This window comes from Ammospiza nelsoni, chromosome 5 (genome assembly GCF_027579445.1).
Source record: "Ammospiza nelsoni isolate bAmmNel1 chromosome 5, bAmmNel1.pri, whole genome shotgun sequence".
Taxonomy (NCBI): Eukaryota; Metazoa; Chordata; class Aves; order Passeriformes; family Passerellidae; genus Ammospiza; species Ammospiza nelsoni.
This window is the reverse complement of record NC_080637.1, coordinates 538,986-562,948: the sequence shown is the minus strand read 5'-3', so window position 1 is coordinate 562,948 and position 23,963 is coordinate 538,986. Positions and strand designations below refer to the sequence as shown.

The window sequence follows — 23,963 nt, the reverse complement described above, 5'->3', positions numbered from 1 at the left end:
CGCCGTGCCAGCGCTCCCAGCCGGGGTCATCCGGTGCCGTGCCTCAGCCCCGTGTTTACCTCTGGGCTTATTTAGAATTTCCTGTGTCACAACAACATCCCGTGACCTTCCAGTGCAGGCCAGGGAGGGGCTGGGCTCCCCCAGGTGTCCCCAGGAGCTGCAGGAAGGACGGAGCAGAGCAGCAGCTGCCTGCGGGCCGGGGTTCACTGGCACTGTGCTTTGCCAGGATCTCCAGCGTTCCCAGGGATCTCAGCAGGATGGATGGGGCAGGAAGGGACGCGCCGATCCCGCAGCCCGATACGGAGCTGAATGCTGGGAAGTGGCAAAGCCGGGATCAGGCTGCCCCGGGAGCAGCTGAGGGAAGTGCTGGGTTCCTGAGTCAGCCTGTTGGTGACAGTCCCCAAAATCAGGATGTACCTGCTTGCAGCTGGCTGAAGGGTGGCAGCTCCTGGCTCTGGGAAAACCCTGGGAATTGAGGTTCCCATTGTTCTCAGCAGCCCTTGGAATGATTTCTGTTTGTGTTGAGGATGATGAGCCTGAGCTCCCCCAGCCCTGGGCTGAGCCCCGGTGTGGGCAGCAGGGCAGGGGGATCCTGTCCCTGTGCCCCCTCAGGTGCTGCCCCAGCCCTGGGACACAGCAGCAGCACCTGGAGCTGCTGCAGAGAGCCCAGAGGAATCCATGGAGCTGCTGCAGGGCTGGAGCCCCTCAGCTCCCAGGGAGCCAGGCTGGGAGAGCTGGGGGTGCTCACCTGGAGAAGAGAGGGATCCAGGGAGAGCTGAGAGCCCCTGGCAGGGCCTGCAGAGGGACTGGGGACAAGGCCTGCAGGGACAGCACACAGGGAATGGCTCCCACTGCCAGAGGGCAGCCATGGGTGGCATCTTGGCAATGAGGAATTCCTGGCCCTGGAATAGAAGTACCAGAGGAAAATCTGTGGCTGCCCCTGCATCCCTGGCAGTGCCCAGGGCCAGGCTGGGCACTGGGGCTGGAGCAGCCTGGCACAGTGGGAGGTGTCCCTGCCATGGCAGGGTGGCACTGGAGGGGCTTTGGGGTCCCTTCCCAAACCATTCCATCATTTTGTGGTCTTGTATCCATTCCCCTTTAACTGAGGATATTGCAGCAAAGCCGTGGCAGGGCTGGGTGTGGAGGGCACAGCTTGGAGCTGTAATCCTGGCGTGTGGATCTCAAGGGATTTTCCTGTCTGGTGCTTGAGCCGAGCCCTCGGCACTGGGAGTGGGCAGCCTTTGGCCAGGGCTGGGAGCACTCGGGGCCAGGGCTGCCTCCAGGGGGATGTGGGGATGGAGCAGGGACGTGGTGACACAGCAGGGACGTGGTGACAGAACAGGGGACAAGCAGGGCTGTGGTGACAGAGCAGGGATGAGCAGGGACATGGTGGCAGAGCAGGTTTGTGGTGACAGAGCGGGGCTGTGGTGGCAGAGCAGGGCTGTGGTGTCGCAGCACGTGGCCAGGCAGGATCTGGTTGACCCCATCCCTGTGGATATTTGGTGCCCAGTTTGGCTCTAGCCTTTCCATTTTGGGCCCAGGGCTATAAATGGCCCCTTTCCCTTTCCCTTTCTCTCTCCCTGCTAAATCCAGCTGTGGCTGCTGTGTGGTGAGCAGGACCCTGGGGACTTGTCTGGGCTCCCAAAATAGCCCTTCCCTGGGGCTCCTCCTGCTTTCCCAGCCCCATTCCATGGCCAGGACCCGGCTCCTGGGATGGGAGAGGCCCTGGGTGGTCCCTGGAAATGGATAATCCCTCCCTCTGGAAGGGGCTGGAAGGAGCCCCCTCTCCCCACCACAGGCTGCCTGCCTTCGTGGCTGGGCCAGAATCCTTGGGATTTGTGATTCCCAGCTGGATCCAGGAGCAGCCTGAGCAGTGTGGGAGCCCCTCCCAGCCTGGCAGGGTCTGTGACAGGAGACTTGATGGCACTGTCACCTCGGGCTGTGACAGGAGACTTGGTGGCACTGTCACCTTGGGCTGTCCCAGAGCCGGCTGGTCCCGCAGTGCCCACCTGTCCTGCTGGGCCTTTTCCAGGCTGTCCATGGGGAACAGCAGGATTTAGGGTCTGGAATGGTGTGGGCTGGGGGGCAGGTGAGGGTTTGGAGTGCTCCCAGTGCTCCATAAAGCCCCGGGGAAGCAGGAGCTGTCAGGAACCCAAAATAAACCCCAGGCAGGGTTGTTTGGGGAAAGGCCAGTGGGAGATGAGGAGCAGGGAGTGCAGCTCAGAGCGGGGGGTGCTGTCCGTGTGGGGATCGCAGGGAAGGGAGTTCTGCCTGGAGAGGGACCAGAGCTGCTGCTCCAGTACCGCTCCCACCTCCAGAGAAGGCTCTGGGAGCTGTTTGCTCTGGGATTCCTTGGAATCTCTGCTGCTCCTTGCTGGAGGGGGCAGCGCTGCTTGGCCTGGGCTCTCTCCTGTGCTGCCCCATGCATGGAGAGCTGGAGCACCCGGGGTTGTTCCAGCTGGACATTCCCAGTGGGTGGGGGGTACCTGCTGCCCTCTAATCCCATCTTGTCCCCACAGGCAGCGGGGATGGACAGGGCCAGATCCTGCAGCGCTTCCCGGAGAAGGACTGGGAGGACAACCCCTTCCCACAGGGCATAGAGCTGGTGAGTGGCTGGGGCCCCATGGGTGACACTGGGGGTGGCACTGGGACGCATCCCACGGGGTCTGACTGGGGGGGCTGGGAGGGAGCAGTTCCCACCTGCCCTGGCTGCATATCCAGCAGTGGAGCTCTCCAGAAATGGTGGGATGGATCCAGGACTGGCTCCTCTCCTGGCCTCCTGCTACCCCTCCTCTTCTGGGATGCTGGAATGCCCCCTGGAGGAGCCATGGATGCAGCCTTAGTGTCCACAGCCCCCCAGGAGAATGGCCAGGCCTTTCACACAATCACACACAATCACACAATCCCTGTGTTGGGAGAGCCCTCCAAGGCCCTGGAGCCCAGCCCAGCCCCTGGCACCCAGTGCCACCTCCAGGCTGGTTAAACACACCCAGGGGTGGTGACTGCACCCCCTCCCCGGGCAGCCATTGCAGAACTTTCTCCCCCTTGCTGGAAAAGCTTTTTGCTGCTCTCCAAGCTGGATTTCCCTCGGCCCAGCTCAGGCTGTGTGCCCTGGGTGTGCCAGTGCTGCTGCAGACAGAGCCCAGGGGCAGCTGGGCACAGGCACCTTTCAGGAGCTGTGAGAGTGCTGGGGGCACCCTCAGTCTCCTTTCCTGCAGGCTGAGCACCCCCAGCTCCTGTTGTCCTGCCTGGATCCCAGGGCCAGGGCCTGGCTGTCCCCAGCCCTCTGGACACGGTCACCGGCTCTCGGGGTGCTTTGGGATCAGCTCAGAGCTGGGACATTCCTGGGATGTGGAGCTGTGGGGATCCTCCAGCTCATCCAGGAGGGTGGGATTGTTTCCCTCATGGCTGAACTGGAGTGGGAGCTCTTCCCAATCCCTGCCCTGTGCCCTGGAGCTCCAGGGACCCTGAGGGAGGAGCTGGAGCTCCATTCCAGTGAAAAGATGGGCTGGGACAGACTGAGCCCTGCAGGCTGAGCCCTCTGGAAGCTGCTCCATTCCCCGTGGGGTTCATGGAATCATGGATTCATTTGGGTTGGAAAATCCCTCTGAGCCCATTGAGTGCAATCCGTGGTGCCAAGGCCACCACTGCCCATGTCCCCGAGTGCCACATCCACATGGCTTTGAAACCCCTGCAGGGATGGGGACTCCAGCACTGCCCTGGCAGCTGTGCCAGGGATGGGCATCCTTTTAGGTGGGATCTTGGGAAGGAATTCCTGCCTGGAAGAGCAGGCAGGCCCTGGCACAGGGTGCCCAGAGCAGCTGGGGCTGCCCCTGCATCCCTGGCAGTGCCCAAGGCCAGGCTGGACACTGGGGCTGGAGCAGCCTGGGACAGTGGGAGGTGTCCCTGCCCGTCATCACTGGGGTTACTGGCTCCTCATCCCATTGTTACTGGGATCAGCAGTGACCAGCTCCTCTTTATCACATGTTCCCTGAAATTCCAGCACAATTTGGGACCTTTCTGTGCTGTTTAATCTGAGGCAAAACCACGCATTTATTTTTATATTTATTTTTATTTTTCTGCTCCGAGTTTCCTGGTGTCTGCAGGGACTTGGGAACTGTCCCAAGCAGGAGCAAAGCTGCTTTTTTTCCCAAGGGTCAAACTGTCCAGCCAAAAAATCCTTGGAATTTAAACAATTGGAGCCCTGTGCTGTTGGGAGGCAGGAGTGGCTCCAGGGCTTCCCACAAACTCTCTGAGTGTCCAGGGGGAGCAGCACGTGGGGCTGCTCCGAAGGCAGCTCGGGAAACCCACGGGAGCCCGTCCTGGGGGTTGGTGGGACGTGTCCCTGCGGTCAGGGCTGATCTCCCTGACAGCTTTTTGGGGACAGAAACATTCCCAGGGTGTGCAGGGAGCTGGGGTTTGGAGCTCCTGGCTGTGCGTGGTGTCCAGCAGCAATTCCCAGCAGAAATAACTCATTTTAATGGATTGAGTTCTCTGGGGACAGGCACAGGGTGTGGATAAACCACCCTGGGAGCCTCTCCCTGCCTGCCCAGAGCTGCTCCTGCAGAGCCCCAGGAGCTGCCTGGTGGGGGCATTCCATGGGCAGGGCATTCCCAGGGTCTCTGCTGGAGCAGGGGCATCCAGGTGGGAATGGAGATTGCTGTAAATCCAGGGGCTCCCTGTGCTCCAGTGGCTCTCAGGGCCGTTCCCACTCTCCTTTTTGGATCCTTCCTCGGCACTGGGCTTTAGGACCTTCCATGCCATGATCCCACAGGTCTGCTGGACTTTGTGTGGGATTTTCCACGTCCTGAGGCAGCTCTGGGATGGTTTTGGCACCTGCTGGGTGTGTCCAGGCCTGCAGACCTGCTCCGCCTCTGCCAGCATTCCAGGGCATCCAGCAGCTTCCAGGAGAGCTGCAGAGGGACTGGGGACAAGGCCTGCAGGGACAGCACACAGGGAATGGCTCCCACTGCCAGAGGGCAGCCATGGGTGGCATCTTGGCAGTGAGGAATTCCTGCCTGGGCTGGCATTGCCACAGCAGCTGGGGCTGCCCCTGATCCCTGCAATGCCCAAGGCCAGGCTGGGCACTGGGGCTGGAGCAGCCTGGCACAGTGGGAGGTGTCCCTGCCATGGCAGGGGTGGCACTGGAGGGGTTCTGGGGTCCCTTCCCAGCCAGCCATGCCAGGATTCCCTGATTCCATCATCCTGATCCAGCAGCTCCGTGTGCTCTGGGCTCCTCATTCCCACAGTGCCAGGAGATCTCTGTGTGGGGCTGGGAGCAGGGAGGGGCAATTCCCACCTTGGGACAGTGACACCGGGACAGTGACACCGTGTGCTCATCCTGGTGTTCTGCTGAGCCAGGCCTTCCCCGTGCTCCCATGGGAGCTGGCAGGGGGCTCTCAGATGGAGAGACATCGGGATGGAGGAGCCCCAGGATGGAGGGACTCTGTGATGGAGGAGCCCCGGGTGTTCCTTTCCAGGGACACAGGATGTGGGAAGCAGCTCCTGGGGTGCTTTTTCCTCCTGTCCCTCCTGCTGCCACCCCAAGGATCCGCACAAAGCCCAGCTCCTGTCCCGTGGGCTCTTGCCAGGGAGCACAGGAGGATCTGTGGGCACTGTGAGCACGGGGAGTGGTGAGCAGCTGGGAGACTCAGGTGGGATCCACCTTGGGTTCCTGAGGGAGCTGGGGCAGGACTCCTGAGCTCGCCAGGCCCTGGTGCCATGGTTCTCCTCCCAGGATTTGCAGAATTCCCGTGTCCTCAGTGTGCCTCCAGCCCTGGGAGGAGTCAGGCTGGAAGGAGCCGGGCTGTCCCGCACCCAGGGAATTTTCCATGGCTCCTCAGCAGCCAATTGCAGCCCTGAGGAAATCGAGAAAATCCCCTGAGGCTCGGGAAGCCGGGGGAGTCTGGAATTACCCCGGCCCTGGGAGGGGCTTTGGGAAGTGCCAGGGGCTGGTGCAGTGAGATGGCACAGCCAGGCCCGTGTGTGTGCCAGGGGAGTGGTGCCACCTCCTGGAGCCACTCCAGAGCCCGTGTCCCACGTGTCCCCTGTCCTCCTGGGCTCTGTGTGGTGCTGGCATGGGGTGTCTGGCCCACGGTGGGATGGGGGCAGTGCAGAGTTTGGAGTTTCTGTGCCATGGGGTCAGCACAGAATTTGGGGCCTGTCTGCCATGGGAGACCTTCCCCAGGAGCTGGGGGCTCCTGCCTGGCTGGGCTGTCCCATCACGACCCCTCCCAGTGTGGGTCTCTCCAGGCAGCTCCTGCTGTCCCTGCAGACAGGAGGGGATGTTGCTGGCCCTGCTTCCCTGCAAGGGGGATTTGGGAATTCCAGGAGCCGCCCAGTTCCAGGAGGAGCCTGGGGGCTCTGCCTGGTGCTCTCCCAGCTCCTGGCCCGTGGAGCCGCCCTTCTCTGCAGGCTCCATGGGCGATGTGGGCTGGGGCTCGGGGCTGGGATCCCACGATGATGGTGAGGGTGGCAGCCCCTGAGCCCAGCCTGTCCCTCCTGCAGTTCTGCCAGCCCAGCGGGTGGCAGCTCTTCCCCGAGAGGAACCCCCCCACCTTCTTCGTGGCCGTGCTCACCGACATCAACTCGGAGCGGCACTACTGCGCCTGCTTCACCTTCTGGGAGGCTGTGGAGAGCCCGCAGGTACGGGGACACGGGGACACACGGGGACACACACGGGGACATGGGGACACACAGGGACACACACGGGGACACACAGGGACATGGGGACGTGGACACACACATGGGGACACGCACAGGGACACACACGGGGACACACAGGGACACGGGGACGTGGACACACACACGGGGACACACACGGGGACATGGGGACATAGGGACGTGGGGCCACACATAGGGACACATGGGAACATGAGGACATGGGGACACACACGGGGACGTGGGGGCAGGGGCTGGTGGCGCTGAGGGGGAAGCACCTGTCAAGCACTGGCCAGGGGTTCCCGCCTTCCCTGTGCCGCAGGAATCCATGGGTGGGTGGGAAGGGTGGCCAGCGATGCTGGTGGACAAGAACCCAGTTGCTTTTGGCTCTGGCTCTGGGGATTCCTGCCTTCCTTGTGCCAGAGGAATCCATGGGTGGATGGATGGGAAGAATGGTCAGCTGTGCTGGTGGAAAAGCACCCAGCTGCCCTTGGCTGTAGGCAGGATTCCTGCCTTCCCTGTGCCACAGGAATCCATGGATGGATGGATGGGAAAGGTGGCCAACAATGCTGGTAGAAAAGCACCCAGTTGCTTTTGGCTCTGGTCAGGGTTCCTGCCTTCCCTGTGCCACTGGAATGCAGGAGCTTGGGACAGGGAAGAGCATCCCTTAACCCCCAGCCCGGGCTGGTTTGTGTCTCCCCAGCCCCAGAGCCATGCCAGGAACGGTGAGGGCGAGGAGGAGGAGGAGGAGGAGGCCTCAGCCCTGGTGCAGCCTGCCCAGCTGTTCGCTCCCAAGAGCCTGGTGCTGGTGTCGCGGCTGGACCACGCCGAGGTGTTCCGGGTGAGTCAGGAGCAGGGCAGCTGTGCTGGGAAGGGCTTCCTGCCTGTGGGAGTGGGAACAGGCTGGCACAGCCCCTGGCAGCCTGGCTCCATCCTGCCTTGGCACCCCGGAGCTGTGGGGCTGCAGCTGCTGCCGCTGATCCCGGATGGCTGCGGGACACGGAGCAGCTGCAGGCCCCACTCCTGGGAAGCCCTGAGGAACAGCCTGTTCCTGGGAGCACTGGCTGTGCCAGCTCTGCTGCCTCCAGAGGTGCTGCATTGTGTGCCTGGGGAGCCTTGGGAGGGCTGGGTACAGAGTGTATCCATGGGGATGGGCTGGGAGTGACCAGCCTGGAGAGAAGGATCCAGTGAGAGCTCAGAGCCCCTGCCGGGCCTGAAGGGGCTCCAGGGACTGGGGACAAGGGATGGAGGGACACAGGGAATGGCTCCCACTGCCAGAGGGCAGCCATGGGTGGCATCTTGGCAATGAGGAATTCCTGCCTGGGCTGGCATTGCCACAGCAGCTGGGGCTGCCCCTGCATCCCTGGCAGTGCCCAAGGCCAGGCTGGGCACTGGGGCTGGAGCAGCCTGGGACAGTGGGAGGTGTCCCTGCCTTGTGTGGAGTGGGAATTCTCTGAAATGCAGGATCTGTTTTCCTAAGCCTGGGACAGCAGAGTGGGGTCCTGCCAGGCACAAGCTGGGGCACCTCCAGGAGACAGGGTCCCCTCACTTGTCCCCAAGGACAGAGATGTCCTGCCAGCTGCTCCCCTGGGACAGAAACAGTTCCCAGCTCCTCATTCCAGTGCCCAGGAATCTCAGCTTCATCTTCTCTCATTCCAGCAGGCAGAGGTTTATCCTGCTCTTCCCTCTTTATTCCATTGTGACAGAGTCTGCCTGGCCTTGCTCTCCAAAGTCCAGTGTTTGTGTTTTCCCTTTTCCTCAGTGGTTGGAAACCAGCACCCTGAGGGTGCCTGGAACACAAATTCCTCAAATCCCTCGTTCCCAGCTTGTTCTGGGGGCTGCCCTGTGCTGGTGCCCCCAGAGCTGGGGCTGCTGTTGCTTCCCAGTTGGAATAGGATGTTTTGGTGGGAAGGGACCCACAGTGACCACCCAGGGCTGACCAGAGTCCAGGTGTGCTGTCAAGGGCATTGCCCAAATTTTGGGCATCTCACCCAACCCTCGCTGGGGAAGGATCCTCTGCCATGCCTTTCCTGGGGTTTGTGTGGGACTGGGGTACTGGAAGGCTGGGGCAGCCCAGCTGCCCTGGTCACCTCTCTGCTGGAGCTTTGGAAAGCCCCTTGGTGCTGCTCCCATGGAGCTCTGGCCTTGGGGACGCATCTCCTGCTCTGGTGGGATCAGTGGAGGGATGGGGACGTTCTCCTGGCTGGAATATCCATCCCTGTGGATGAGGAAGATGTGGAGCTGGCATTGCCAGGGTGTGTTTGTGGCCAGGGACAAGCCCTGGGGTGTCCCCAGCTGCCTGCACTGCTCATCCCTGCTCTGCTCCCCTCTCCAGAACAGCCTGGGGCTGATCTACACCATCTACGTGGACGGGCTGAGCGTGTCCCTGGAGAACGTCATCGGGAACCTGCTGACCTGCACCATCCCCATCACGGGGGGAGCACAGGTGGGCCCTGGGCTCCTGCTGCCCTCCCTGTCCTCGCTCTGTCCCCTCAGAGCCCAGCCCTGCTCCCCATGCCCGAGTGGGCCCCGTGGGCAGGGCCTGGCTCCGTGCCCTGCTGCCTTCCCGAGTGCTTCCGAGCACAAATCCCACTCAGATCCTCAATTAGCCAAGGAGCTCCTGCTGCAGCTTCTGTCCTGGCGGCTGCTGCCTGGGAGGGAGCACCAGGGGCTTGGCGTAGGTGCTGCTCAATCCATGCAAACATTCCCTGCTCCGTGGGCTCTCTTGGGGTCTGGCTCTGTGCTGAACCCTGCTCCAGAGCCAAGTGGTCACGGGCCATCTGTGAGAGCAGGGCTGGGACAGCTGTGGGGACATGGCCAGCAGGGCAGGGCAGAGCCTGGAGCTCTCCTCGGGGCACTGGCCTGGTGCTGTACCTGTGTCTGTGCCAGGTCCTGTGCTGGGACCTGTGTCTGTGTCCATGCCAGGTCCTGTGTCTGTGCCAGGTGCTGTGCCCATGGCCATGCCAAGCTCTGTGCCAGGTCCTGTGCCCATGGCCGTGCCAAGCTCTGTACCAGGTCCTGTGTGTGCCCCGGGTCCTGTGCCGGTGCTGGGGGCCTGAGGAGCAGCAGCTTCTCCTGCAGCTGAGGCCACCAAGCCCCCTGCTGTCCCCTCAGAGCCCTGTGTCCCTCCAGCCTGCCCTGCTCCGGGCCAACTGGGCTCAGCACATGGAGCTGGGGGGCTCACTGGGGGTGGCAGAGAGGGAGAGCCCAGCTGGACGCCCTGGCAGAGGCTGGGGACAGCAGTTTGTGCCCTGGAGCTCTCGTGCCCTGCTGGCCCCTGGGATGTCCCTGTGGGTGTGTGCTTGTGTCCCCACGGGCCTTCCCTTGGCTGAGCTCCCCTTGCCCCAGCACAGAGGGCCAGGAGTGATCCCACAGCCCGGCTGATCCAGTGCAGGAGCCTTGGCCAGGCTGGGACAGCACTGCAGGGCGCTGGGACAGCAGCATGGGGCACTGGGACAGCACTGTGGGACATTGAGACAGCACTGCAGGGCTTTGGGACAACAGCACAGGACACTGGGACAGCACCATGGGGCACTGGGACAGCAACACAGGCCCTGGTGCCTCCACAGGGGTGTCCTTCCTGCAGTGCCCTGACCCCGAGGGGGCTCTCCCTGATCCCAAATCACAGCAGGATTTGAGGCAGGTCCTGCTCTGGCACCCAGAGCCACGTAGGTCCTGGGAGAAGCCAGCAGTGCTGCTGGGATTTGTGGAGGGGTGTGGAGCCAGGCCTGTCCCAGTGCTGGGGCAGAGCGAGGTGCTGCCCATGCCCCAGGTGCTGCCCGTGCCCCAGGTGCTGCCCGTGCCCCAGGTGCTGCCCGTGCCCGGGCTGTGCCAGGGTTTGCAGTCCCTTCCCATGGGATCTGCCTGGATCCGGCTCCTCCCGGCGGGACCAGGAGCGGCTGCCACAGCAGGACGGCTTCTCCTGCCACCATGGCTCGCTGAGCTTGGCACAGATCCATGCCCCCAGCTGGGGCAGGATGGCTCTGTGCCCTGGGAACGGGGACTGTGTGACAGGGGGAACAGTTTGGTGGTGGCACTTCCCTTCCTGTGGTTTTCCTGCGGTTTTCCTGCTCTCCTGCCGTGTCCAGTGCTCCTTCCCTGTGCCATAGGCATTGCTTTCACTCTGTGTCTGTGTATCTGGGCTCCTTTCCCTTCCCATTGTCCCTGCTGGTGTCCCTGTCTGTGGGCTCCTGTCCCGTTGTCCCTGCTGGTGTCCCTGTCTGTGGGCTTCTCTCCTCTTGCATTGTCCCTGCTGGTGTCCCTGTCCCTGTCTGTGGGCTCCTGTCCCCTTGTCCCTGCTGGTGTCCTTGTTTGTGTCTGTGGACTTCTCTCCTGTCGCATTGTCCCTGCTGGTGTCCCTGTCTGTGGGCTTCTGTCCCGTTGTCCCTGCTGGTGTCCCTGTCCCTGACTGTGAGTTTCTCTCCTGTCCCGTTGTCCCTGCTGGTGTCTGTGTCCCCACTGCGCCTGTCTGTGTGTCCTAACTGACTGTGCTCTCTGTCTGTCCCACCTCAGCCTGACGTGGAGGACGAAGCCGTGGTACGAACTCCTTTTCTTTCCCATCTTCTTTTCCCCACCTTTTCTCTCCCGGCTCTGGGTCTGTCCCCTCATTAGCAGCCTCTCTGTTAATTGCTGTGACCCAGCCCCAGGTCCCGGTGGTACCCTCGGGTATGTGTCCCTGTGTGTCACAGCCAGGGTGTCCCTGGGCTCTGGGAAGGAGCTGAATTCCAGGCTCAGCTCTCTGGGTGCCCTGCTGGGGTTGTGACAGCCCAGCTCAGGGCTCTGGCTCTGCTCAGCCCTGGATTTTGGGGCTGTTCTGCCAGGAGGTGGCTGCAGAGGAAATGCTGCTCCTGCAGGAGTGTTTTCCCTGGAAAGAGGAGGAGAGGGGCCTGGAGACAGCCTGGGGATGTTTGAGTGTCCCTGTGTCCCTGGGAACGAGCTCGGGGCTGGGAGTATTCAGTGGTACCAGGGAAGAAGCACCAATCCTGTGCCCAGGATGTCCATCCCTTCCCCCAGGATATTCCCAGGATATTCCTCAGGATATTCTCAGGATATTCCTTCCGCTGGAGAGGCTGTGGAGCTGGGGCTGCTCCTGGGCACAGCCAGGCTGGGACAGGGGAGCTGCTTCCTTGGCTCCAAGGGCCTGGGAGAGGCTTCAATTCCCCTTGAGTCCTGGGGAGTCTTTGAATCCTGGGGAGTCTTTGCATCCTGAGGGAGCCCTCTTATCCTGGAGGGCTTTTGAATCCTGGGGGGCCCTCTGATCCTGGAGAGCTTTTGAATCCTGGGGAGCCCTTGTGTCCTGGAGATCTCTCAGATCCTGGGGAGCCCTCTCAGATCCTGGGGAGCCCTGGGGAGCCCTCGTGGCCTGGAGACTCCCTGAGTTCTGGAGAGCCCTCATGTCCTGGAGAACCCTCTACTTCTGGGGAGCCCTCGTGTCCTGGAGAGCCATTCTGTCCCACCTGCAGGTGGATCTCAGGGCTGTTGGGACATTGTTGGCACTGCCTGGGGATGTTGCAGGAGGTGCCCTCCTTCCCTCAGCCCAGGGACCCAGTCAGGCACCCAGTGGGTGCTGTGGCAGCATCTTTTCTCTTTCCCTTTTCTTTTTCCTCTTTCCCTTTCACTTTCCCTTTCCCTCTTCCCACAGCAGATCGGGGTTGTGCTGGGACAGGGTGGCCCTGTGCCCGGGGGGGGTCTGGCTGCCCCTGCCCTGGCCCTGTCCCTCTCTGGGTGGCCCTGGTGACCAGGTGTGTGTTGCCTTGCAGAGGACGATCTCTCTGGGAGCAGGGGACAGGCAGGTGATCCAGACCCCCATCAATGACTCGCTGCCTGTCAGCAGCTGCAGCGTGGCCCTGCTCTTCCGCCAGCTCGGTGAGACGTGTCCCCACCCTGTCCCCGTGGCACCTGGGGTCCCTGCAAGTCACCTCCCTGCGTGTCACCTCCCATGGGTCACATCCCTGTGGTCACCTCCCTGTGGGTCACATCCCTGTGGGTCACCTCCCTGCAGGTCACATCCCTGTGGGTCACCTCCCATGGGTCACCTCCCTGTGGTCACCTCCCTGCGGGTCACCTCCCATGGGTCACCTCCCTGTGGGTCACCTCCCTGTGGTCACCTCCCTGCGGGTCACCTCCCATGGGTCACCTCCCTGTGGGTCACATCCCTGTGGGTCACCTCCCTGCAGGTCACATCCCTGTGGGTCACCTCCCATGGGTCACCTCCCTGTGGTCACCTCCCTGTGGGTCACCTCCTGCATGTGGCTCTGAGCTCTGTCCCAGCTGAGCCTCTTGGCCCTGCTGTGCCGTCCCTTTTCCAGGAGGGTGGGACTGGGGCTGGGGTCTGGAGGAGCAGCCCAGGGCTGCCACTGGCCTTGTGTCCCCAAGGAAAGGCCATCCTGTGCCCCCAGGGAAGGCCACCAGCCCCCAGGAGGGACGGAGCTGTCCAGGAAGGGGGAGCACACCTGGCAGTGACCAGAACCACAAGTGGCTCTCTGGGGGATGCTGAGCTCCTCCCCTGGCAGGATGCAGGGATGGGGAGTGGGCTGCAGCCTGGGGGGGGATCAGGGGTCTCTGAGGGGTGTCAGAGGGACCCCCCAGTTCCTGAGCCCCTGCTGTGCCCTGCCCAGGCATCACCAACGTGCTGTTCCTGTTCTGCGCGGCGCTGACCGAGCACAAGATCCTGTTCCTCTCCAGCAGCTACCAGAGGCTGACGGACGCCTGCCGGGCCCTCCTGGCTCTCATGTTCCCCCTCAAGTACAGGTGAGGGTCCCCGAGCCTCCAGCTGTGCCAGCTGTGCCCCTGTGCCACCCTTGGTGCATCCCAGGGTCTGGGGAATAACTGGGAATCTCCCAGCCCTGCTTCCCTCTTCTCCCAGGCAAAACGGGCTCTGGCACTGGAGGCAGTGCTGGGAAATGTTCTGGGCTTCCTGGTGAGCAGGGACAGGACCCAGGGAACAGCTGGAGCTGTGCCAGGGCAGGGATAGCATGGACATCAGGACAGGCTCTATTCCAGAGGGTGCTGGGCACTGCCCAGGCTCCCCAGGGAAGGGGCACAGCCCCAGAGCTCCAGGAGCATTTGGACAGCACTGCCAGGGATGCACAGGAGCTGGATCTGTGATCCCTGTGGGCCCTTCCCACTCAGGAGATTCCATGGTTCCATGAGCAGGAGTGAGGTGTTCCCAGCAGTGGCTGTGCTGGTGGTGGCCAAGCCCCCGTGGTGACTCCTGTGGGATGGCTGGAACCCCGCTCACCCTGGGAGCTGGGAATGTCCCACAGGGAGTGGGAACACAGCCCTGGCAGCCCTGGGGCTCCTGGCAGCTCTGCCAGGGCTGGGCTGGGACAGAGGTTCCTGGCCAGCTCCTGTCTCCCCAGGCTGCAGAGAGGTTGTTGGTGTCCCAGAGGAACCTTATTTTTCACAGAATTATGGAATCCCTGAGCTTGGAAGAACCCTCCAGGGTTACTGAGTCCAAGATGTTCCAAATCCCCTCCTTGTCCCCAGCCCAGAGCCCTGAGTGCCACCTCCAGGAGTTCCTGGGACACCTCCAGGGATGGGCACTCCAAAGCTCCCTGGGCAGCCCCAGCCAAGGCCTGACCCCTTTCCATGGGGAATTTTTCCTGAAATTCTTCTTTTGGAGTTAGTGGTTCTGCTGGAAACCCTTTCCTTGGTCAGACTTTGATTACAACCCCAAGACCAGACAGGGATCATATCATGGAATCATGAAATCCCAGGATAATTTGTATTGGAAGGGACCCCAGAGCCCCTCCTGTGCCACCCCTGCCATGGCAGGGACACCTCCCACTGTCCCAGGCTGCTCCAGCCCCAGTGCCCAGCCTGGCCTTGGGCACTGCAGGGATCAGGGGCAGCCCCAGCTGCTCTGGCAATGCCAGCCCAGGCAGGAATTCCTCACTGCCAAGATGCCACCCATGGCTGCCCTCTGGCAGTGGGAGCCATTCCCTGTGTGCTGTCCCTGCAGGCCTTGTCCCCAGTCCCTCCCAGGGCATTCACAGGGATGGGGCAGCCACAGCCTTTGGGGGCCACGTGTGCCCGAGGGGCTGGGGCTGCCAGGGCACCCTGGACACGGCTCCAGAGCCAGGATGGTGTCTGGCTGTGCCAGGACAGGGCAGGGGTGTGGGGCAGGGCTGGCCTGGCTGCAGTGGGGCGGTGTTTGAGGCTGGTTTTGAGGCTGTTTCTGGTTGCAGTTTCACCTACGTGCCCATCCTGCCCGCCCAGCTCCTGGAGGTGCTGAGCACCCCCACCCCCTTCATCATCGGCGTCCACTCCATCTTCCAGTCGGAGACCCAGGAGCTGGTGAGAGGCCACGTGCCCTGCCCTGGTGCCAGGGGCTGGGGAGGGGCAGCGTGGGTGTCACAGCTCGGGTGACAGCTCCATCTGTCCTGAGCGTGCCCAGGGCCACGGGCTGTGTGTGCCCAGCCCAGGATGCATCCAGGTGTCCCACAGGAGCCAGGGGATGGCTGGGTCACATGGGAATGGCTGGGTCACGTGGGAATGGCTGGGTCCCTCTCCTGCCCGGTGTCCCCCTGTCCCCCCAGTGAGGGATCCCAGTGTGTCCTTGGATTTGGGGACAGGATGGAACTGCTGAGTGCTCAGGGAAGGTGGGGAGGAGCTAGAGCCCATTCCCAGCCCTTTCCTGAGCCAGCTCACCTGGGTAGCTTCCCATCAGCTGTGGGATTGGGATGTGGGGTTGGGAGGTGTGGCTGTGTCCCACTGCTGTCCCCTCCCAGCTGGACGTGGTGATCGCAGACCTGGACGGCGGCACCGTGAACGTCCCGGAGTGCGTGCACATCTCGCTGCTGCCCGAGCCCCTGCTCCAGCAGACACGGGAAGCCCTGTCCATGGTGAGTGCCAGGGCATTCCTGTTCCCCACGGCATCCCTGGGGTGCCAGCACCATCCCCTGGCAGTGACACATGTGGCCAGAGAGGTGGGAATGGAGCTGAGGTTCCTCTGTGAACAGGATTCCTGCCTTGGGGTCCTCCCTGTGCCTTGGGGAGTACATGCCTTTGGGGGTCCTGCCCATGCCTTTGGGGTCCTGCCCATGCCTTTGGGATCCTGTCCATGCCTTGGGGTTCTGCCCATGCCTTTGGGATCCTGTCCATGCCTTTGGGGGTCCTGCCCATGCCTTTGGGGGTCCTGCCCATGCCTTTGGGGTCCTGCCCATGCCTTTGGGATCCTGTCCATGCCTTGGGGTTCTGCCCATGCCTTTGGGGGTCCTGTCCATGCCTTTGGGATCCTGTCCATGCCTTGAGGTTCTGCCCATGCCTTTGGGGTCCTGCCCATGCCTTTGGGGGTCCTGCCCATGCCTTTGGGGGTCCTGCCCATGCCTTGGGATCCTGCCCATGCCTTTGGGATCCTGTCCATGCCTTTGGGATCCTGCCCATACCTTGGGATCCTGTCCATACCTTGGGGTCCTACCCATGCCTTGGGGTCCTGTCACAGGGACCATTCCTCATCCACTGGCCTCTGGCCAGCGCCCTGGGAATGGCACACATTTGCATGGGAGCTGGGAGTGGAGCAGCAGGGGTTCCCTCCTCTGTGATTGCTGCCCTGGGGTGCTGCTGCCCCTGTCCCAGTGGCCATTCCCAGCCCAGTGCCCTCTGATGTCCTGCAGTGCTGGGGGGGTTCCTTTGGCAGAGGTTTCTGGGAATGTGGTGCTGGCTCCCAGCCCAGGGCAGGAAGCAGCTGTGGCCTGGCTGCTCCTGTGTTCCCAAGGCACTGCTGGAGCAGCTCCTGCTCCTCCTGGGGGCACTGGGGGGTGAAGGTCTCCCTGGCAGAGCAGGAGGGGCTCCCCCTTCCCTGGGATCCCAGTGCCAGCCGTGCTTCCCAAGGCAGGGTCAGGCCCAGCAGAGCATTCCTGATCCCCTGTGGTTTGTCCCCAAGCCCCTCAGACCTTTTCCACAGGGGCTGTGGGGTCTCTGGGGAAATGTCCTTGGCTTCTCCAGCTGGGATGGGGCCTGAGCTGAGTGTCCTCCCTGGGCAGGTCCTGGACCCGGAGCTGGAGGTGGCTGACCTCGCCTTCCCCCCTTCCACCATCTCTGCCTCTTCCCTCAAGATGCAGGTGAGTGGTGGGAGGGAGAGGGACCCAGGGTGAGGGACTGTTCCCCAGGGACACCTTGGGGCAGGAGGAGAGGGACCTTCAGCAGGGGCTGTTCCCCAGGGCCATCCTGGCTCTCACACACCATTCCAGCCCCGTGTCCATCCGAGGCCACTGCTCCAAGCCGTGGCTGGATCCTGCAGTGCCTTGTTCTCCAGATTCACAGCCAGGCTGGAGCAGACAGGGAATGTTTGGGCTTGCAGCATTCCCAGAGCTGGAGAGCTCCCTCTCCTCCCTGTGCAGCCCCGGGGGGGCAGAGCAGTGAATCCCATGCCCCTTTTCCCTGGAATCTCAGCTGCATTCCCTGCCCTCACCCCGGGGCTGATCCCATCCTGGGGGGAAATCCCTGCCCCTGGAGCTGCCCTGTCCACACCCTGAGCCCCCCCAGCCCGGGCTGTGCTTCCCTGTTGCAGGACAAGGAGATCCGGGCCGTGTTCCTGCGCCTGTTTGCTCAGCTGCTGCAGGGCTACCGCTGGTGCCTGCACATCATCCGCATCCACCCCGAGCCCGTCATCCGCTTCCACAAGGTGAGGGCCTCACCCAGGCCGGGCTGGGACAGCTGAGTGCAGGAAACATCCTGCCTTTCCAGGCAGTGACCTCCCCAGCACCCCTGCCAGCCCACCTGCATCCCGTGTTTGTCCTGGAGCGCGCCGAGGTCTCCCGGGGCAGGAGCGCTTCCCTCCCTGCCTGGGTGTTCCTGCAGAGCTCAGCCAGCAGGGAGCCAGGCCTGCAGCTGGGTGTTTGGGGAGCTCTTGGCACTGCTGAGAGACCACCTGCAGTCCTCTGGCCCTGAGTCCCTCTGGCCTTGAATCCCTCTGGCTTTGTGTTCCTGTGCCTCTCTGTCCCTGTGTCCCTCTGGCCCTATGTCCCTGAGTACCTCTGGCCTTGTACCCTTGTGTCCCTATGTCTCTGTGTCCCTGTATCCCTCTGTCCCTGTATTCCTGTGTCCCTGTGCCCCTATGTTCCAGAGTCCCTCTGGCTTCGTGTCCCTATGTCCCTGTGTCCCCATGGCCCTGTATCGCTCTGTCCCTGTATTCCTGTGCCCCTGTGTCCCAGAGTCCCTCTGGCCCTGTGCCCCCGTGTCCCTGTGTCCTGCCTCTGCATGCCAGGGTGACACCAGAGCCCTTCCCTTGCCCCTTGTCCTGCTGCCATGGGCCAGAGGCTCAGGTTTCCATGCCAACCATGTCCCTGAGGAAGGAGGTGGCACCGTCCCAGTGCCCCCCAGGTGCCCACCCACAGCTTGGTGTCACCACTGTGCTGATGGCACTGCCGTTCCCTTGCAGGCGGCGTTCCTGGGCCAGCGGGGGCTCACAGAGGACGATTTCCTCACCAAGGTGCTGGAGGGGATGGCCTTCGCTGGCTTTGTCACCGAGCGCGGGGCTCCCTACCGCCCCATCGACCTCTTCGACGAGGTGGGGCCTCAGGGCAGCTCCCCTTCCCACAGCCCGGGGTCTGTGGGGCTGAGTGGGGTCTGTGGGGCTGAGCGGGGTCTGCAGGGTCTGAGTCTGATCCGCGGGATCTGAGCGGGATCTGTGGGGTCTGAGCAGCATCTGGGGGCTGAGCGGGATCTGTGGGGCTGAACAGGATCTGTGGGGGCTGAGCGGGATCTGTGGGGCTGAGTGGGGTCTGCCATGGCCTGAGCAGGATCTACAGGGCTGAGCGGGATCTGCCATGGCCTGAGTGGGATCTGTGGGGGCTGAGCGGGATCTGCCATGGCCTGAACAGGATCTGTGAGGCTGAGCAGGATCTGTGGGACTGAGCGGGATCTGCCATGGCCTGAGCGGGATCTGTGGGATCTGAACCGGATCCACAGGGTCTGAGCAGGATCTGCAGGGCCTGAGGGGGATCTGCGGGATCTGAGCGGGATCTGCCATGGCCTGAGCAGGATCTGCAGGGTCTGAACAGGATCTGCGGGTCTGAGAGGGATCTGCCATGGCTTGAGCGGGATCTGCGGGGCCTGAGCAGGATCTACTGGCCCTGAGCGGGATCTGTGGGGCCTGAGCAGGATCTGCTGGCCCTGAGCGCGATCTGCTGGCCCTGAGGGGGATCTGCGGGGCCTGAGGGGGATCTGCCATGGCCTGAGTGCGATCTGCTGGCCCTGAGGGGGATCTGCTGGCCCTGGGGGGGATCTGCGGGGCCTGAGCGGGATCTGCTGGCCCTGAGCGGGATCTGTGGGGCCTGAGCAGGATCTGCTGGCCCTGAGGGGGATCTGCGGGGCCTGAGCGGGATCTGCCATGGCCTGAGCGGGATCTGCCATGGCCTGAGCAGGATCTGCGGGGCCTGAGGGGGATCTTCTGGCCCTGAGGGGGATCTGCAGGGCCTGAGGGGGATCTGCCATGGCCTGAGCAGGATCTGCTGGCCCTGAGGGGGATCTGCGGGGCCTGAGCGGGATCTGCGGGGCCTGAGCAGGATCTGCGTGGCCCCAGGTTTGGGAGAGGCCCTGGAGCTGCCCCTGTCACCCCTGTCCTGTCCTCCCCAGCTCGTGGCCAACGAGGTGAAGCGCATGAAGGCAGAGGAGGGGAACAAACAGAAAATCCTGAGGCACATCAAGGAGCTGGCAGAGAAACTCTACAAAAATGTGAGTCCTGGAGCCCCCGGGCAGGAGTGGGGATGTGCTGGGGGATACGGGGCAGGGAGAGCCTGGGTGCAGTCCTGGTCACTCTGTCCTCCCTCCATAAGCTCCTGGTGATAGTTCCTGTCCGTCCTTGTGCTGTCGTGGGTGGTCAGGCACATCCTCATGTGCCAGAGGTCCTGATTTTATAGGATCATAGAATCCCAGAATCACAGAGGTTGGAAAAGACTCCCAGGGCTATGCAGTCCAAGCTGTGCCCAGTGGCCACCTTGTCCCCAGCCCACAACCCTGAGTGCCACCTCTGGGAATTCCTTTGACACCTCCTGGGATGGGGACTGGGCAGCCCCTTCCAAGGCCTGACCCCCCTTTCCAGGAGGAAATTCCTGCTGATGTCCAACCCGAGCCTCCCCAGTCCAGCTGGAGGTTTCCAGCAGCACCTGAAGGCAGGAGCCTCGCCTGGCTGGGCTGGAGCTCCTGCTGGCACTTGGCTCATGGCTGTGCCACAGCTGTGCATCCCTGGGGGCTGGGGGAGCAGATCCTGGGCCCTGCAGATTCCAGCTGGGAGCAGAGCAGGGAGCTGGGGGCTCCTGTGCAGGAGGGGACATGCTGTGGGTAACCTCAGGGCTGAGCAGGAGCTGTCCCCACGCAGGAGAACCCGTACCCTGCGGTGACCATGCACAAGGTGCAGAAGCCCACTGAGGGCTGCCACCTGCGCCTGCACCAGAAGCCCTTCCCACACCTGGATGAGGGCACCGTGCAGTGGATCATCGACCAGGCCACGGCCAAGCTGCAGACAGCCCCACCTGCTGTCAAGGCTGAGAAGAAGTGCATGGTGCCCTCGGGACCCCCCATCAGTACGTGGGGCACAGGGGGGGACCCTGCTTTGGGGGGCTGTGGGAGGCCATGGTGCCCTCGGGGCCCCCATCAATATGTGAGGCACAGGGGGGACCCTGCTCTGGGGGGCTGTGGGAGGCCATGGTGCCCTCGGGGCCCCCATCGATATGTGAGGCACAGGGGACCCTGCTTTGGGGGGCTGTGGGAGGCCATGGTGCCCTCGGGGCCCCCATCAATATGTGAGGCACAGGGGACCCTGCTTTGGGGGGCTGTGGGAGGCCATGGTGCCCTTGGGAGCCTCAGTGGTTTGTAGGGCACAGGGGAACCCTGTTCTGGGAGCTGCCAGAGGCCATGGTGCCCTTGGGACCCCCCATTGGTATGTGGAGCATGGGGACACCCTGCTTTGGGGGGCTGCTGGAGGCCATGGTGCCCTCAGGACCCCCACTGGTGTGTGGGGGACTGGGAGACCCTGCTCTGGGGGGCTGTTGGTGCCCTTGGAACACCCCATGGGTATGTGGGGCACAGTGGACCCTGTTCTGGGTCACAGCACAGGAGTAAAACATGGAGAAACAGCAGCTCCAACTCCTTTGGGTCCTCAGCTCCCCAGGGGCTCCCAAGGCCCATGGAGGCCCCGTGGTCTCTCAGAGCAGGGGGACACAGTGTCCCCCCGGGTGCCAGCCCCACCCCACCCAGACTGAGGGCATCTGTTCCATCCAGCTGCCATCCTGGAGCGCAACGGGAACGCCCTGGCCAACAGCGCCCGGCGCCTGGAGGTGGTCAGGAACTGCATCTCCTACGTCTTCGAGAACAAGATGCTGGAGGCCAAAAAGGTGAGGGGGGCTGGGGATGGGGGTCAGTGTCCTCTGTGGATGGAGAGGACATTCCTGTCCTGTGCCCACATCCTGCTGGTTGGCTTAGAGTCAAAAAGTTGTGGAATCACAGAGTTACTGAGGTTGGAAAATTCCTCTGAGCCCATTGGGTCCAACCATCCCCAGCACTGCCAAGGCCACCACTGACCATGTCCCCAAGTGCCATATCCACACATCCTTGAAATCCCTCCAGGGACGGGGACTCCAAACCTCCCTGGGCAGCTGTGTCAGTGCCTGACCACCCATTCCATAGGGAAATTCCCATTGATGTCCATTCTGAGCCTTCCCTGGCCCAGCTTGAATCTGTCCCATCTCCTCCTGTCCCTGTTCCCAGGGATCACAGCCCCACTCCCACCTCAGTAACAGGCCATGGAGCCATTTGGATTGGCAGTCCCTCTGGGACCATCAAGTCCCACCATTCCCCAGCACTGCCGTGCCCACCACTGACCCGTGACTTGTCCCCTCCTGGTGTTCCTGGGATTTTGGCTGGTGGCTCCACACCAGCCCAACTCCATTGCTCCATGTCCCCCTGCCCCTGGTCTCCTCCCCCTCCTCCATGGCTGTGTCCTGCCAGCCACACCTGGAATTCTGCCCTGCTTTGTCTCCATGTCCGAGTGCATGCCCTGACACTGGTGTGGGCCCGCTCTGTGTGGGAGCAGGGCTCTCCAGGCCCATCCCAGCCCACAAACCCCATTCCCACAGCTGTTCCCAGCTGTGCTCCGTGCCATGAAGGGCCGGGCTGCCCGGCACTGCCTGACCCAGGAGCTGCACCTGCACGTGCAGCAGAACCGCGCCGTGCTGGACCACCAGCAGTTCGACTTCGTCATCCGCATGATGAACTGCTGCCTCCAGGTAGGGCAGGGCTGGGGGGCTCCTTCTTCCCGTGGGGCACGGCAGGGGTCAGCCTTGGAGTGTCCCCTGGTCACCCCTGCTCCTTCCCCAGGACTGCACGGCCATGGATGAACACGGCATCGCTGCGGCCCTGCTGCCGCTGGTCACCGCCTTCTGCAGGGTGAGTGACCGCAGGGTCCCCGCCCCAGAGCCTCAGGATCCCCCCAGGGGGCAGAGGCTGCAGGGTGGGGGGTGTCCCCTCAGAGCTTGTCAGCCTGTAGCTCCTGCCCAGAATGTTCCACCCAGCCCAGACTGGCCCGAGGCTCCCAGGGAGGCTGGAAGGGGAACCTGTGGGAAGGGGCTGCTCTGGAATGCCAGCTAAATCCCATGGTCAGGCTGGGCTGGGCTGAGCCTCTGGGCTCTGGATGGGCTCTAAGCAAGAGAATTTTCAGGGAATGCTGGAGGAGCTCTGGTGCAGACATCCCTCCTGCCTGCCCAGGGCTTTCCCAGTGGCCGACTTGAGGAGCAGGGACACCTGAGTGGAGAGCTCAGCACCAAGGCTGTGTGCAGATGGATCTTTTCCACCTCCTTCCACAGAAACTGAGCCCTGGCATCACCCAGTTTGCCTACAGCTGTGTGCAGGAGCACGTGGTGTGGACCAACATCCAGTTCTGGGAGGCCATGTTCTACTGTGACGTCCAGAACCACATCCGGGCCCTCTACCTGGACAGTGCTGAGGAGAACCACACGGAGCAGGTGGGAGCGTGGCCCAGGAGAGCTCTTCCCAGAGGGCTGGGGCTCATCATGGAGTTATAGAATCATGGAATGGGTTGGGTGGGAAGGGACCTCAAAACCCCTTCAGTGCCACCCCTGCCATGGCAGGGACACCTCCCACTGTGCCAGGCTGCTCCAGCCCCAGTGTCCAGCCTGGCCTTGGGCACTGCAGGGATCAGGGGCAGCCCCAGCTGCTCTGGCAATGCCAGCCCAGCTGCCTGTTCTGGGCAGGCTGCTCAGCTGAGAGCGAGGGGCGGCACCCCAGTTCTGGGAGATCCCTGTGGGTGTGCCCATGCACACAGCCCCATCCCTTCCCCTGCCCCAGGAGAGCGCGGAGGAGCCGCAGGAGGCCAAGTCTGCGCTGGAGATCGCGTCGGAGCAGCTGCGGCTGTGGCCCACCATGAGCCGGGAGAAGCAGCAGGAGCTGATCCAGAAGGAGGAGAGCACGGTGTTCAGCCAGGCCATCCACTACGCCAACAGGATGAGCTACCTGCTGCTGCCCCTGGACACCAGCAAGAACCGCCTGCTGCGCAGCTCCGGCCTGGGCGACGTGGAGAGCGTCAGCAACAGCTTCGTCACCAACAGGTGTGGGGACACCGGCGTGAGCCGAGCTGGGGACAGGCTGCTGTCAGGGAAAGATAGCCCTGCTCCCTGTGGGCGTTGGACCCCTGTGAGGGTTCTTTCCAGTCCCAGCCATGCTGGGATTCCAGGGTTTTGTCAGGATTGAGGCAGACTGTGGTGTCCCGGGGGGTTTCTAGGAGTGGGAGCTCTGCTGGGTCCCTGCTGGGAATGGGAACAGTGTTGGACTCTTGGCAGGAATGGGAGGGAGCTTTCCAGGGCCTCTGTCAGGAGTGGGAGTTCTCCTGCTATCATATCAGTAGTAGGAACTCTCCTGCATCCCTATGAGGAGTGGGAGCTCTTATGTGTCTGTATCAGTACTGGGAGCACTCCTGGGATCATATCAGGAGTAGGAACTTCTGTGTTCCTATAAGGAGTGGGAGCTCTCCTGGCTTTTTCCAGGAGTAAGAGCTTTCCTGCGTTTCTGTCTTGAGTGGGAGCTCTCCTGGGTCTGTGTCAGCCCTGGGAAGCTCTCCTGGGACCATATGAGGAGTGGGAGCTCTCTTGGGTCTGTATCAGCGCTGGGAGCTCTCCTGGGACCATATGAGGAGTGGGAGCTCTCTTGGGTCTGTATCAGCGCTGGGAGCTCTCCTGGGATCATATCAGGAGTAAGAATTTTCCTGTGCTCCTATGAGCAGTGGGAGCTCTCGTGGCTTTTTCCACGAGTAAGAGCTTTCCTGAGTTTCTGTCACAAGTGGGAGTGCT

At 62.7% G+C, this 23,963-nt stretch overlaps 1 protein-coding gene across 1 annotated transcript in view; it reads left to right on the top strand.

Annotated features, from left to right (window-relative positions):
* Window positions 1-2,512: 2,512 nt before the first annotated feature.
* Window positions 2,513-23,963, top strand: part of SBF1 (SET binding factor 1) — a gene marked incomplete at its 5' end in the record, with an annotated part of 35,904 nt that continues 14,453 nt past the window's right edge. Inside the window, 18 exons of the mRNA XM_059472511.1 lie at window positions 2,513-2,605; window positions 6,508-6,645; window positions 7,364-7,501; window positions 8,996-9,106; window positions 12,420-12,525; window positions 13,278-13,410; window positions 14,850-14,958; window positions 15,393-15,506; window positions 16,647-16,724; window positions 17,174-17,287; window positions 18,044-18,172; window positions 19,240-19,338; window positions 19,982-20,186; window positions 20,884-20,996; window positions 21,738-21,887; window positions 21,979-22,047; window positions 22,464-22,622; window positions 22,966-23,225. Coding sequence (XP_059328494.1) covers window positions 2,513-2,605; window positions 6,508-6,645; window positions 7,364-7,501; window positions 8,996-9,106; window positions 12,420-12,525; window positions 13,278-13,410; window positions 14,850-14,958; window positions 15,393-15,506; window positions 16,647-16,724; window positions 17,174-17,287; window positions 18,044-18,172; window positions 19,240-19,338; window positions 19,982-20,186; window positions 20,884-20,996; window positions 21,738-21,887; window positions 21,979-22,047; window positions 22,464-22,622; window positions 22,966-23,225 — 2,318 coding nt within the window. The remainder of the gene's footprint in view (window positions 2,606-6,507; window positions 6,646-7,363; window positions 7,502-8,995; window positions 9,107-12,419; window positions 12,526-13,277; window positions 13,411-14,849; window positions 14,959-15,392; window positions 15,507-16,646; window positions 16,725-17,173; window positions 17,288-18,043; window positions 18,173-19,239; window positions 19,339-19,981; window positions 20,187-20,883; window positions 20,997-21,737; window positions 21,888-21,978; window positions 22,048-22,463; window positions 22,623-22,965; window positions 23,226-23,963) is intronic.